The 15,279-nt window shown below is 46.1% G+C and overlaps 1 protein-coding gene across 1 annotated transcript in view; it reads right to left on the bottom strand.

The window, feature by feature from the left end:
• Window positions 1-280: 280 nt before the first annotated feature.
• LOC139384631 (A-kinase anchor protein 13-like) overlaps window positions 281-15,279 on the bottom strand; it is a 37,852-nt gene continuing 22,853 nt past the window's right edge. Inside the window, exons 6-8 of the mRNA XM_071129447.1 lie at window positions 13,287-13,464; window positions 4,826-4,994; window positions 281-3,178 (exon numbers count right to left, since the gene is read on the bottom strand). Of these exons, the coding sequence (XP_070985548.1) occupies window positions 281-3,178; window positions 4,826-4,994; window positions 13,287-13,464 (3,245 nt within the window). The remainder of the gene's footprint in view (window positions 3,179-4,825; window positions 4,995-13,286; window positions 13,465-15,279) is intronic.

The raw sequence follows: 15,279 nt of genomic DNA, 5'->3' as shown, positions 1-15,279 counted from the left end.
TTACCCTGGTAAGAGGAACACCAGTCGTACTGTTACCCTGGTAAGAGGAACACCAGTCATACTGTTACCCTGGTAAGAGGAAAACCAGTCATACTGTTACCCTGGTAAGAGTCATACTGAACTAATCCATACTGTCATCTCATCTGAAATGGAACTAATCCATACTGTCATCTCATCTGAAATGGAATTTATCCATACTGTCATCTCATCTGAAATGGAACTAATCCATACTGTCATCTCATCTGAAATGGAACTAATAAGAAGGCAAGAAGCCTTGCCTTCAACAGGGACAGTAAGGTGACTTGATACAAGAAGCCTTGCCTTCAACAGGGACAGTAAGGTGACTTGCAGAACAGACAGCATCACTTCGGTTCTCAGGTAGATTTTCAGGTAGGATCTCATGCAGGTTCCCAGATAGAATCCCAGGTAGGTTTTCAGGTATGTCCTCTTGTTGGATCTCAGGTGGGATCTCAGGCGGGTTCTCAGAAGGGTTCTCAGGTGCGTTCTCAGGTAGAACCTCAGGTAGGTTCGCAGGTGCGTTCTCAGTTAGGTTCTCAGGTAGGTTTTCAGGTAAGTTCTCAGGTAGAATCTCAGGTAGGATCTCAGGTGCGTTCTCAGGTAGATTCTCTGGTAGGTTCTCGGGTAGGTTCTCAAGTAGGTTCTCAGGTATGTTCTCAGGTGACACTGGACTGTTAGGTGGGACATCCCCTGTACATGTGGACACCACTACAGCAGTGACATCATCTCCATCTCCACAGTCTGACCACGTCACAGAGGGGTCGAGGGTCAGGGTTAGGGTCACGGAGTGGTCGAGGGTTACAGAGGGGTTGAGGTTGAGGGCTTGGTCTGTAGCAGGTTGACTGTCTGAGTGTCCTGACCCCTCCTCCGCCCTGGTGCCACAGGACTCCTGATTCACTGTCCTGTCAGAGGGGTCTCCAATGTGTTCCCCTAGAACCGAGGGGGCCTCACTAGGTCTCCCTAGGACCTCCGTTATCTCCATCTCTACACCCTCTCCACCCTCCTCTCCATCCTTCTCTCCACCTGCCCCACCAGACGCTCCCCCAGAGTTGGAGCCTGTTTCTGGGGGCGGGAGGTCTCCATCCATGGGGGTAGTCCCATCCCTGTCCTCTGGAGGGGGCTCACTGTCCTGCAAGTCTGTCTGGTGGTCTGTCTGGAGGTCTGCAGGTATAGACACTCTCCCCTCTGTTACCTCTGACCCTAACACACCCTGCATGATCTCAGCTCTGAGGCCAGAGTCACCAGCCTCAATGGGCTTGCCCTGTCTGACACCCTGTCTCTCACCTTCTCTGTCACCCTGTCTGTAACTGCCCTCTAGTGGCAGTTCCCCCTCGAACACCTGCTCTGACTGAGGCTCTGATGAGGACTCTGAGTGATGCTCTATTGCGGGCTCTAGTGTCAGCTCTAATAGGGGTTCTGGTATGTAGGGCTCTAGTGTTGGCTCTAACAGGGGTTGTGGTGTGTAGAGCTCTAACAGGGGTTCAGGGTCTAACAGGGGTTCTGTTGGTGTAGTCTCTAACAGGGGTTCTGGTGGTGTAGGCTCTAACAGGGGTTCTGGTGGTGTAGGCTCTAACAGGGGTTCAGGCTCTAACATGGGTTCTGGTGGTGTAGACTTTAACAGGGGTTCAGGCTCTAACAGGGGTTCTGTTGGTGTAGTCTCTAACAGGGGTTCTGGTGGTGTAGGCTCTAACAGGGGTTCTGGTGGTGTAGGCTCTAACAGGGGTTCAGGCTCTAACATGGGTTCTGGTGGTGTAGACTTTAACAGGGGTTCAGGCTCTAACAGGGGTTCAGGGTCTAACAGGGGTTCTGTTGGTGTAGTCTCTAACAGGGGTTCTGGTGGTGTAGGCTCTAACAGGGGTTCTGGTGGTGTAGGCTCTAACAGGGGTTCTGGTGGTGTAGACTCTAACAGGGGTTCAGGCTCTAACAGGGGTTCAGGCTCTAACAGAGGTTCAGGCTCTAACAGGGGTTCTGGTGGTGTAGGCTCTAACAGGGGTTCAGGCTCTAACAGGGGTTCAGGCTCTAACATGGGTTCTGGTGGTGTAGGCTCTAACAGGGGTTCTGGTGGTGTAGGATCTAACAGGGATTCTGTTGGTGTAGGCTCTAACAGGGGTTCAGGCTCTAACAGGGGTTCTGGTGGTGTATCAGCAGATTCTCTATCAGCAGGCCCACTTCCTGAGAACAGCAACGCTCCACAGTTTAATACTGCTGTTACTGTACTGTCCGTAGAGCCACTGATAGCTGAGATCTCAGCTGCATGGTCCACAGATGTTTCTACAGGGCCATAGGCATCTCCCATTTCTCTATCATCACAGTCCCCAGAATGGAGTCCAGTTTCCTGAGCCCCGTGGCTGCCCTTCTCAGAGTTGTGAAACTGTTCCTCTGTGGAGCCACCAGAGTCACCAGAGCCCTCCCCAGCCCTAGCAGAAGCTGTTTTCTTACTTTGTTCCAGTGGAGGTTCACCCTCACTGAGGCCCCCTATCTCTATAGGACATGATCTCACAAAGTCAGCTGTACCCTCCTGCATGTCCTGTCCATTGTCCAGGGTAGAAGTGTCTGACAGGGGAGAGGGGTCAGAGTCTGACAGACCCTTAGTGGTGGGGATAGAGTCTGTTGTGGTGAACCATTCACTGTCTGCAGGTTGGTCCTCTGGGTGAACGGTGTAACAGCCCTCCTGACAGCTGTCTGCAGGTTGGTCCTCTGGGTGAACGGTGTAACAGCCCTCCTGACAGCTGTCTGCAGGTTGGTCCTCTGGGTGAACGGTGTAACAGCTCTCCTGACAGCTGTCTGCAGGTTGGTCCTCTGGGTGAACGGTGTAACAGCTCTCCTGACAGCTGTCTGCAGGTTGGTCCATTGGGTGAACGGTGTAACAGCTCTCCTGACAGCTGTCTGCAGGTTGGTCCTCTGGGTGAACGGTGTAACAGCTCTCCTGACAGCAGTCTGCTTCCCTCCCCACACAGCTCTTACCTTCCTGGAGACACTCCTTCAGGTCTGTGTCTGAGGGATCTGAGTTGGCCACGTCTTCCAGGGACTGAGTGTGTCCCATGTCTTCTGTTGTTGCTGTGACTCCACTGAGGACAGGTGGATCTCTGTGATCTGTGTCTTTCTCCTCCTCCCCACTTCCTACTGTGCTCTCCTCCTCTCCTGCCTGGTTCTGCTGTTCCTGGTAAGGTAACAAGGTAGGAAGAGAAGTGTTAGGGTGGTAAGGTACCAGGGGTAGAATAGTGTTAGGGTGGTGAGGTACCAGGGGTAGAGTAGTGTTAGGGTGGTAAGGTACCAGGGGTAGAGGTAGAGTAGTGTTAGGGTGGTAAGGTACCAGGGGTAGAGTAGTGTTAGGGTGGTAAGGTACCAGGGGTAGAGTAGTGTTAGGGTGGTAAGGTACCAGGGGTAGAGTAGTGTTAGGGTGGTAAGGTACCAGGGGTAGAGTAGTGTTAGGGTGGTGAGATACCAGGGGTAGAGTAGTGTTAGGGTGGTAAGGTACCAGGGTAGAGTAGTGTTAGGGTGGTGAGATACCAGGGGTAGAGTAGTGTTAGGGTGGTAAGGTATCAGGGGTAGAGGTAGAGTAGTGTTAGGGTGGTGAGATACCAGGGGTAGAGGTAGAGTAGTGTTAGGGTGGTAAGATACCAGGGGTAGAGGTAGAGTAGTGTTTGGGTGGTAAGGTACCAGGGGTAGAGTAGTGTTAGGGTGGTGAGATACCAGGGGTAGAGTAGTGTTAGGGTGGTAAGGTACCAGGGGTAGAGGTAGAGTAGTTTTAGGTTGGTGTGGCACCAGGGGTAGAGTAGTGTTAGGGTGGTAAGGTACCAGGGGTAGAGGTAGAGTAGTTTTAGGTTGGTGTGGCACCAGGGGTAGAGTAGTGTTAGAGTGGTAAGGTACCAGGGGTAGAGTAGTGTTAGGGTGGTAAGGTATCAGGGGTAATGTAGTGTTAGGGTGGTAAGGTACCAGGGGTAGAGTACTGTTAGGGTGGTGAGGTATCAGGGATAGAGTACTGTTAGGGTGGTGAGATACCAGGGGTAGAGTAGTTTTAGGGTGGTAAGGTACCAGGGGTAGAGTAGTGTTAGGGTGGTAAGGTACCAGGGGTAGAGTAGTGTTAGGGTGGTAAGGTACCAGGGGTAGAGTAGTGTTAGGGTGGTGAGGTACCAGGGGTAGAGTAGTGTTAGGGTGGTAAGGTACCAGGGGTAGAGTAGTGTTAGGGTGGTAAGGTACCAGGGGTAGAGTAGTTTTAGGATGGTAAGGTACCAGGGGTAGAGTAGTTTTAGGGTGGTAAGGTAGCAGGGGTAGAGGTAGAGTAGTGTTAGGGTGGTAAGGTACCAGGGGTAGAGTAGTGTTAGGGTGGTAAGGTACCAGGGGTAGAGTAGTTTTAGGATGGTAAGGTACCAGGGGTAGAGTAGTTTTAGGGTGGTAAGGTAGCAGGGGTAGAGGTAGAGTAGTGTTAGGGTGGTAAGGTACCAGGGGTAGAGTAGTGTTAGGTTGGTAAGGTACCAGGGGTAGAGTAGTGTTAGGGTGGTGAGGTACCAGGGGTAGAGTAGTGTTAGGGTGGTGAGATACCAGGGGTAGAGTAGTTTTAGGGTGGTAAGGTACCAGGGGTAGAGTAGTTTTAGGGTGGTAAGGTAGCAGGGGTAGAGGTAGAGTAATGTTAGGGTGGTAAGGTACCAGGGGTAGAGTAGTGTTAGGTTGGTAAGGTACCAGGGGTAGAGCAGTTTTAGGGTGGTAAGGTACCAGGGGTAGAGGTAGAGTAAGTAGTGTTAGGGTGGTGAGGTTCCAAGGATAGTGATGTGTTAGGGTGGTAAGGTACCAGGGGTTCACAGCTCACCCTGACCAGGGGTCTCAGCTCCTCCACCAGTCTCTGGAGGGTAGGGGGGGCTGTGCCCGGTGCTGTGCCCACTGTCAGGGTGTGGGTGTTCAGCCTGGGAAGGTTACACACCACCCTGGAGCCGGTAGAGGATGGATGGACCGTCCCTCTGTAAGTCTTTGTCTCCGCTCTGTGTGGACCAAAATAAACTACCTGAAGACTCTGGGTCATGTGATTGGCCAACACAGTGGGGGGAGGTCATGTGATTGGCCAACACTGTGATTCTCTGGTATTCTGTCAAGTAGTCAGACTGGGATTCTCTGGGATTGGCCAACACGTAGTGGGGAGGTCATGTTATTTTCCAACACAGCGGGGGTCAGCAGCCAACAGGTACTGTTATTCATTGTCTGGTTTTACTAGTATTCTCTCAGGTAGTCTGACTGGGATTCTCTGGGATTCTCTCAGGTAGTCAGACTGGGATTCTCTGGGATTCTCTCAGGTAGTCAGACTGGGATTCTCTGGCATTCTCTCAGGTAGTCAGACTGGGATTCTCGGGCATTCTCTCAGGTAGACAGACTGGGATTCTCTGGGATTCTCTCAGGTAGTCAGACTGGGGTTCTCTGGGATTCTCTCAGGTAGTCAGACTGGGATTCTCTGGGATTTTGTCCGTTAGTCAGACTGTGATGCTCTGGGATTCTGTCCGTTAGTCAGACTGGGATTCTCTGGGATTCTCTCAGGTTGTCAGACTGGGATGCTCTGGGATTCTCTCATGTAGTCAGACTGGGATTCTCTGGGATTCTGTCCGTTAGTCAGACTGGGATTCTCTGGGATTCTCTCAGGTAGTCAGACTGGGATTCTCTGGGATTCTCTCAGGTAGTCAGACTGTGATGCTCTGGGATTCTCTCAGGTAGTCAGACTGGGATGCTCTGGGATTCTCTCAGGTAGTCAGATTGTGATGCTCTGGGATTCTGTCCGTTAGTCAGACTGGGATTCTGTCCGTTAGTCAGACTGGGATTCTCTGGGATTCTCTGGGATTCTGTCCGCTTCGTCAGACTGGGATTCTCTGGGATTCTGTCCGTTGGTCAGACTGGAATTCTCTGGGATTCTCTCAGTTAGTCAGACTGTGATTCCCTCTGGCCACTGATACTACACTGAGACTTTGTTATTCTGACTGTGATTCCCTCTGGCCACTAGTCTCTGTAGACAGACAGGTTGCCTTCCACAATGTACCAATGTTCTGATTTACACGTCTGTAGAAGTTCCTATGTCAGTTGGGACAGAGAGAAGTCGGGAATTGAACTCATGTCACAGGTGACATCACCGCCATTTTCGCCTGTTGCCCTAGTGTAAACATCCCCGCCCGGACACAAAGTGTTAGCTAGCTAGATGGAGAACATTGAGATTATTTCAATGACACAAGTGTTAGCTAGCTTGATGGAAAACACTGAGGTTATTTCAATGACACAGTGTTAGCTAGCTAGATGGAGAACACTGAGGTTATTTCAATGACACAAAGTGTTAGCTAGCTAGATGGAGAACACTGAGGTTATTTCAATGACACAGTCTTAGCTAGCCAGATGGTGAACACTGAGGTTATTTTAACGACAGTGTTAGCTAGCCAGATGGAGAACACTGAGGTTATTTTAATGACAGTGTTAGCTAGCTAGATGGAGAACGCTGAGGTGATTTTAATGAAACAGTGTTAGCTAGCCAGACGGAGAACACTGAGGTTATTTTAATGACAGTGTTAGCTAGCTAGATGGAGAACACTGAGGTTATTTTAATGACACGTGTTAGCTAGCTAGATGGAGAACACTGAGGTTATTTCAATGACACAAAGTGTTAGCTAGCCAGATGGAGAACACTGAGGTTATTTCAATGACACAACGTGTTAGCTAGCTAGATGGAGAACACTGAGGTTATTTCAATGACACAAAGTGTTAGCTTGCCAGATGGAGAACAATGAGGTTATTTCAATGACACAAAGTGTTAGCTAGCTAGATGGAGAACACTGAGGTTATTTCAATGACCCAAAGTGTTAGCTAGCTAGATGGAGAACACTGAGGTTATTTCAATGACACAAAGTGTTAGCTAGCTAGATGGAGAACACTGAGGATATTTCAATGACATAAAAGTGTTAGCTAGCTAGATGGAGAACACTGAGGTTATTTCAATGACACAGTCTTAGCTAGCCAGATGGAGAACACTGAGGTTATTTCAATGACAGTGTTAGCTAGCCAGATGGATAACACTGAGGTTATTTTAATGACAGTGTTAGCTAGCTAGATGGAGAACACTGGGGTTATTTTAATGAGACAAAGTGTTAGCTAGCTAGATGAAGAACGCTGAGGTGATTTTAATGAAACAGTGTTAGCTAGCCAGACGGAGAACACTGAGGTTATTTTAATGACAGTGTTAGCTAGCTAGATGGAGAACACTGAGGTTATTTTAATGACACGTGTTAGCTAGCTAGATGGAGAACACTGAGGTTATTTCAATGACACAAAGTCTTAGCTAGCTAGATGGAGAACTCTGAGGTTATTTCAATGACACAAAGTGATAGCTAGCCAGATGGAGAACACTGAGGTTATTTCAATGACACAAAGTGTTAGCTAGCTAGATGGAGAACACTGAGGTTATTTCAATGACACAAAGTGTTAGCTAGCCAGATGGAGAACACTGAGGTTATTTCAATGACACAACGTGTTAGCTAGCTAGATGGAGAACACTGAGGTTATTTCAATGACACAAAGTGTTAGCTTGCCAGATGGAGAACAATGAGGTTATTTCAATGACACAAAGTGTTAGCTAGCTAGATGGAGAACGCTGAGGTGATTTTAATGAAACAGTGTTAGCTAGCCAGACGGAGAACACTGAGGTTATTTTAATGACAGTGTTAGCTAGCTAGATGGAGAACACTGAGGTTATTTTAATGACACTTGTTAGCTAGCTAGATGGAGAACACTGAGGTTATTTCAATGACACAAAGTGTTAGCTAGCTAGATGGAGAACACTGAGGATATTTCAATGACATAAAAGTGTTAGCTAGCTAGATGGAGAACACTGAGGTTATTTCAATGACACAGTCTTAGCTAGCCAGATGGAGAACACTGAGGTTATTTCAATGACAGTGTTAGCTAGCCAGATGGATAACACTGAGGTTATTTTAATGACAGTGTTAGCTAGCTAGATGGAGAACACTGGGGTTATTTTAATGAGACAAAGTGTTAGCTAGCTAGATGAAGAACGCTGAGGTGATTTTAATGAAACAGTGTTAGCTAGCCAGACGGAGAACACTGAGGTTATTTTAATGACAGTGTTAGCTAGCTAGATGGAGAACACTGAGGTTATTTTAATGACACGTGTTAGCTAGCTAGATGGAGAACACTGAGGTTATTTCAATGACACAAAGTCTTAGCTAGCTAGATGGAGAACTCTGAGGTTATTTCAATGACACAAAGTGATAGCTAGCCAGATGGAGAACACTGAGGTTATTTCAATGACACAAAGTGTTAGCTAGCTAGATGGAGAACACTGAGGTTATTTCAATGACACAAAGTGTTAGCTAGCCAGATGGAGAACACTGAGGTTATTTCAATGACACAACGTGTTAGCTAGCTAGATGGAGAACACTGAGGTTATTTCAATGACACAAAGTGTTAGCTTGCCAGATGGAGAACAATGAGGTTATTTCAATGACACAAAGTGTTAGCTAGCTAGATGGAGAACGCTGAGGTGATTTTAATGAAACAGTGTTAGCTAGCCAGACGGAGAACACTGAGGTTATTTTAATGACAGTGTTAGCTAGCTAGATGGAGAACACTGAGGTTATTTTAATGACACTTGTTAGCTAGCTAGATGGAGAACACTGAGGTTATTTCAATGACACAAAGTGTTAGCTAGCTAGATGGAGAACACTGAGGTTATTTCAATGACACAGTCTTAGCTAGCCAGATGGAGAACACTGAGGTTATTTTAATGACAGTGTTAGCTAACCAGATGGAGAACACTGAGGTTATTTTAATGACACGTGTTAGCTAGCAAGATGGAGAACACTGAGGTTATTTCAATGACACAAAGTGTTAGCTAGCCAGATGGAGAACACTGAGGTTATTTCAATGACACAACGTGTTAGCTAGCTAGATGGAGAACACTGAGGTTATTTCAATGACACAAAGTGTTAGCTTGCCAGATGGAGAACAATGAGGTTATTTCAATGACACAAAGTGTTAGCTAGCTAGATGGAGAACACTGAGGTTATTTCAATGACCCAAAGTGTTAGCTAGCTAGATGGAGAACACTGAGGTTATTTCAATGACACAAAGTGTTAGCTAGCTAGATGGAGAACACTGAGGATATTTCAATGACATAAAAGTGTTAGCTAGCTAGATGGAGAACACTGAGGTTATTTCAATGACACAGTCTTAGCTAGCCAGATGGAGAACACTGAGGTTATTTTAATGACAGTGTTAGCTAGCCAGATGGATAACACTGAGGTTATTTTAATGACAGTGTTAGCTAGCTAGATGGAGAACACTGGGGTTATTTTAATGAGACAAAGTGTTAGCTAGCTAGATGAAGAACGCTGAGGTGATTTTAATGAAACAGTGTTAGCTAGCCAGACGGAGAACACTGAGGTTATTTTAATGACAGTGTTAGCTAGCTAGATGGAGAACACTGAGGTTATTTTAATGACACGTGTTAGCTAGCTAGATGGAGAACACTGAGGTTATTTCAATGACACAAAGTCTTAGCTAGCTAGATGGAGAACTCTGAGGTTATTTCAATGACACAAAGTGATAGCTAGCCAGATGGAGAACACTGAGGTTATTTCAATGACACAAAGTGTTAGCTAGCTAGATGGAGAACACTGAGGTTATTTCAATGACACAAAGTGTTAGCTAGCCAGATGGAGAACACTGAGGTTATTTCAATGACACAACGTGTTAGCTAGCAAGATGGAGAACACTGAGGTTATTTCAATGACACAAAGTGTTAGCTTGCCAGATGGAGAACAATGAGGTTATTTCAATGACACAAAGTGTTAGCTAGCTAGATGGAGAACGCTGAGGTGATTTTAATGAAACAGTGTTAGCTAGCCAGACGGAGAACACTGAGGTTATTTTAATGACAGTGTTAGCTAGCTAGATGGAGAACACTGAGGTTATTTCAATGACACAAAGTGTTAGCTAGCTAGATGGAGAACACTGAGGTTATTTCAATGACACAAAGTGTTAGCTAGCCAGATGGAAAACACTGAGGTTATTTCAATGACACAACGTGTTAGCTAGCTAGATGGAGAACACTGAGGTTATTTCAATGACACAAAGTGTTAGCTTGCCAGATGGAGAACAATGAGGTTATTTCAATGACACAAAGTGTTAGCTAGCTAGATGGAGAACGCTGAGGTGATTTTAATGAAACAGTGTTAGCTAGCCAGACGGAGAACACTGAGGTTATTTTAATGACAGTGTTAGCTAGCTAGATGGAGAACACTGAGGTTATTTTAATGACACTTGTTAGCTAGCTAGATGGAGAACACTGAGGTTATTTCAATGACACAAAGTGTTAGCTAGCTAGATGGAGAACACTGAGGTTATTTCAATGACACAGTCTTAGCTAGCCAGATGGAGAACACTGAGGTTATTTTAATGACAGTGTTAGCTAACCAGATGGAGAACACTGAGGTTATTTTAATGACACGTGTTAGCTAGCAAGATGGAGAACACTGAGGTTATTTCAATGACACAAAGTGTTAGCTAGCCAGATGGAGAACACTGAGGTTATTTCAATGACACAACGTGTTAGCTAGCTAGATGGAGAACACTGAGGTTATTTCAATGACACAAAGTGTTAGCTTGCCAGATGGAGAACAATGAGGTTATTTCAATGACACAAAGTGTTAGCTAGCTAGATGGAGAACACTGAGGTTATTTCAATGACCCAAAGTGTTAGCTAGCTAGATGGAGAACACTGAGGTTATTTCAATGACACAAAGTGTTAGCTAGCTAGATGGAGAACACTGAGGATATTTCAATGACATAAAAGTGTTAGCTAGCTAGATGGAGAACACTGAGGTTATTTCAATGACACAGTCTTAGCTAGCCAGATGGAGAACACTGAGGTTATTTTAATGACAGTGTTAGCTAGCCAGATGGATAACACTGAGGTTATTTTAATGACAGTGTTAGCTAGCTAGATGGAGAACACTGGGGTTATTTTAATGAGACAAAGTGTTAGCTAGCTAGATGAAGAACGCTGAGGTGATTTTAATGAAACAGTGTTAGCTAGCCAGACGGAGAACACTGAGGTTATTTTAATGACAGTGTTAGCTAGCTAGATGGAGAACACTGAGGTTATTTTAATGACACGTGTTAGCTAGCTAGATGGAGAACACTGAGGTTATTTCAATGACACAAAGTCTTAGCTAGCTAGATGGAGAACTCTGAGGTTATTTCAATGACACAAAGTGATAGCTAGCCAGATGGAGAACACTGAGGTTATTTCAATGACACAAAGTGTTAGCTAGCTAGATGGAGAACACTGAGGTTATTTCAATGACACAAAGTGTTAGCTAGCCAGATGGAGAACACTGAGGTTATTTCAATGACACAACGTGTTAGCTAGCTAGATGGAGAACACTGAGGTTATTTCAATGACACAAAGTGTTAGCTTGCCAGATGGAGAACAATGAGGTTATTTCAATGACACAAAGTGTTAGCTAGCTAGATGGAGAACGCTGAGGTGATTTTAATGAAACAGTGTTAGCTAGCCAGACGGAGAACACTGAGGTTATTTTAATGACAGTGTTAGCTAGCTAGATGGAGAACACTGAGGTTATTTCAATGACCCAAAGTGTTAGCTAGCTAGATGGAGAACACTGAGGTTATTTCAATGACAAAAAAGTGTTAGCTAGCTAGATGGAGAACACTGAGGTTATTTCAATGACACAGTCTTAGCTAGCCAGAAGGAGAACACTGAGGTTATTTTAATGACAGTGTTAGCTAGCCAGATGGATAACACTGAGGTTATTTCAATGACACAACGTGTTAGCTAGCTAGATGGAGAACACTGAGGTTATTTCAATGACACAAAGTGTTAGCTTGCCAGATGGAGAACAATGAGGTTATTTCAATGACACAAAGTGTTAGCTAGCTAGATGGAGAACGCTGAGGTGATTTTAATGAAACAGTGTTAGCTAGCCAGACGGAGAACACTGAGGTTATTTTAATGACAGTGTTAGCTAGCTAGATGGAGAACACTGAGGTTATTTCAATGACCCAAAGTGTTAGCTAGCTAGATGGAGAACACTGAGGTTATTTCAATGACAAAAAAGTGTTAGCTAGCTAGATGGAGAACACTGAGGTTATTTCAATGACACAGTCTTAGCTAGCCAGAAGGAGAACACTGAGGTTATTTTAATGACAGTGTTAGCTAGCCAGATGGATAACACTGAGGTTATTTTAATGACAGTGTTAGCTAGCTAGATGGAGAACACTGAGGTTATTTTAATGACACAAAGTGTTAGCTAGCTAGATGGAGAACGCTGAGGTGATTTTAATGAAACAGTGTTAGCTAGCCAGACGGAGAACACTGAGGTTATTTTAATGACAGTGTTAGCTAGCTAGATGGAGAACACTGAGGTTATTTTAATGACACTTGTTAGCTAGCTAGATGGAGAACACTGAGGTTATTTCAATGACACAAAGTGTTAGCTAGCTAGATGGAGAACACTGAGGTTATTTCAATGACACAGTCTTAGCTAGCCAGATGGAGAACACTGAGGTTATTTTAATGACAGTGTTAGCTAACCAGATGGAGAACACTGAGGTTATTTTAATGACACAGTGTTAGCTAGCAAGATGGAGAACACTGAGGTTGTTTTAATGATACAAAGTGTTAGCTAGCCAGATGGAGAACACTGAGGTTAAAGCTTGGTGTTAACATGGGCATGAGAGTTGAACAGCTTGGTGTTAACATGGGAATGAGACCTGAAACATGGGCATGAGAGTTGAACAGCTTGGTGTTAACATGGACATGAGAGTTGAACAGCTTGGTGTTAACATGGACATGAGAGTCGAACAACTTGGTGTTAACATGGACATGAGAGTCGAACAGCTTGGTGTTAACATGGACATGAGAGTTGAACAGCTTGGTGTTAACATGGACATGAGAGTTGAACAGCTTGGTGTTAACATGGACATGAGAGTTGAACAGCTTGTTAGTTTCCTTCCACCATGTTTCCTGCACCAGTCTAATCCTTCTAAATCCAACTCACATTGATGGTGCCTTCAAGAAAACTCGGAACTAGGAAATCTTTGACCTCCGACTTCAGTAGGTTCAAGATAACGGAATTCTCCGACCTGAAGATCACGGATGAGACGATTTTTACCAATCTGAGTTTGTTTCTTTCTGAGTTCCCAATTGTCAAACATCACCACAACATCCAGCTAGGAGAAACAACAACATGGTCTGTCCTTACTTTGTGAGGAGCTGGTGCAGGTCTCGGTGGCTCCGCTGCTGAGCGATGCTTGCAGGTGTGGCCCCCTGTCTGTTGGTCAGTCTGAGGGCTTCAGGGGCCCCTGGTTGCAGTAGGAGCCACACAGCTACCCTCTTAAGACCCCGCCGTGCTGCAAAGTGGACCAAAGTCTCCTGGGGCTCTGCAGGGATGAGGGGGGGGCGGGAAGGAGAAAAAGGGGAGGGAAGGAGCAAGAGGAATTACACAATCAGTAAATAGACTGAAACTAAAAACATCCCAATGTTGGTTGGCTGGTTAGTGCTGACTTACTCTACCCTGGTTGGCTGGTTAGTGATGACTTACTGTACCCTGGTTGGCTGGTTAGTGCTGACTTACTCTACTCTGGTTGGCTGGTTAGTGCTGACTTACTGTACCCTGGTTGGCTGGTTAGTGCTGACTTACTGTACCCTGGTTGGCTGGTTAGGGCTGATTTACTGTACCCTGGTTGGCTGGTTAGTGCTGACTTACTGTACCCTGGTTGGCTGATTAGTGCTGACTTACTGTACCCTGGTTGGCTGGTTAGTGCTGACTTACTCTACCCTGGTTGGCTGGTTAGTGCTGACTTAATGTACCCTGGTTGGCTGGTTAGTGCTGACTTACTGTACCCTGGTTGGCTGATTAGTGCTGACTTACTGTACCCTGGTTGGCTGGTTAGTGCTGACTTACTCTACCCTGTTTGGCTGGTTAGTGCTGACTTATTCTCCCCTGTTTGGCTGGTTAGTGCTGACTTATTCTCCCCTGTTTGGCTGGTTAGTGCTGACTTATTCTCCCCTGTTTGGCTGGTTAGTGCTGTGTCTGTGAAGCTACACTGAGCTCGCTACAGGGAGGGAGGGCTGGTGGTGTTAGGACAGGACAGGACAGGACAGGACAGGTCAGGACAGGACAGGACAGGTCAGGACAAGTCAGGACAGGACAGGTCAGGACAGGTCAGGACAGGTCAGGACAGGTCAGGACAGGACAAGTCAGGACAGGACAGGACAGGTCAGGACAGGACAGGACAGGTCGGTACGTGTTAGTGGTACTGCTAGCCTGTGTGTGTCTACTGTATTATCTCATCAACTGATCCCTGATCAGCCAGTTAGACTCCATGGTAGAGAGCTGTACTGTCTACTGTAGGGGAGAGGTGAATCACTGAGCACATAGCATGCTACTCCTGTTGTATTATCTCATCAACTGATCCCTGATCAGCCAGTTAGACCTGTCAGACTCCATGGTAGAGAGATGTACTGTCTACTGTAGGGGAGAGGTGAATCACTGAGCACATAGCATGCTACTCCTGCTGTATTATCTCATCAACTGATCCCTGATCAGCCAGTTAGACTCCATGGTAGAGAGCTGTACTGTCTACTGTAGGGGAGAGGTGAATCACTGAGCACATAGCATGCTACTCCTGTTGTATTATCTCATCAACTGATCCCTGATCAGCCAGTTAGACCTGTCAGACTCCATGGTAGAGAGCTGTACTGTCTACTGTAGGGGAGAGGTGAATCACTGAGCACATAGCATGCTACTCCTGCTGTATTATCTCAGCGCTGTAGCGGGTGTTTTAGTGGGAGTTGGGCTGGGGGACCCTAGTCTGTCCTCTGACAACAGCTCCAGGGCAAGTCTAGTGTTTGGGCACCTGAGCTTAGCCACTTTGTGTTTGGGAAAAAGTTCATCCCCTGGAATGTATTTGCCATTTCAATCAATGAGGAGCACAATGTCTGTCTGTCTGTCTGTCTGTCTGTCTGTCTGTCTGTCTGTCTCTCTGTCTCTGTCTCTGTCTCTGTCTCTGTCTCTGTCTCTGTCTCTGTCTCTGTCTCTCTCTCTCTCTCTCTCTCTCTCTCTGCATGCTGGGAGTGATTGGTGCATGCTGGGAATTGTTTGAGTGAAGGAGTGCGTGTGTTGTGGAGAGTTAGATATTCACAACTTTCTTTCGGTTTGCTATTTCTTGGTGGCATTTTCTTGGTTTTCTTCT

Source organism: Oncorhynchus clarkii, chromosome 26, assembly GCF_045791955.1.
Source record: "Oncorhynchus clarkii lewisi isolate Uvic-CL-2024 chromosome 26, UVic_Ocla_1.0, whole genome shotgun sequence".
NCBI lineage: Eukaryota > Metazoa > Chordata > Actinopteri > Salmoniformes > Salmonidae > Oncorhynchus > Oncorhynchus clarkii.
The sequence above is the reverse complement of the archived record's forward strand: the minus strand, read 5'-3'. Positions and strand labels throughout refer to the sequence as shown.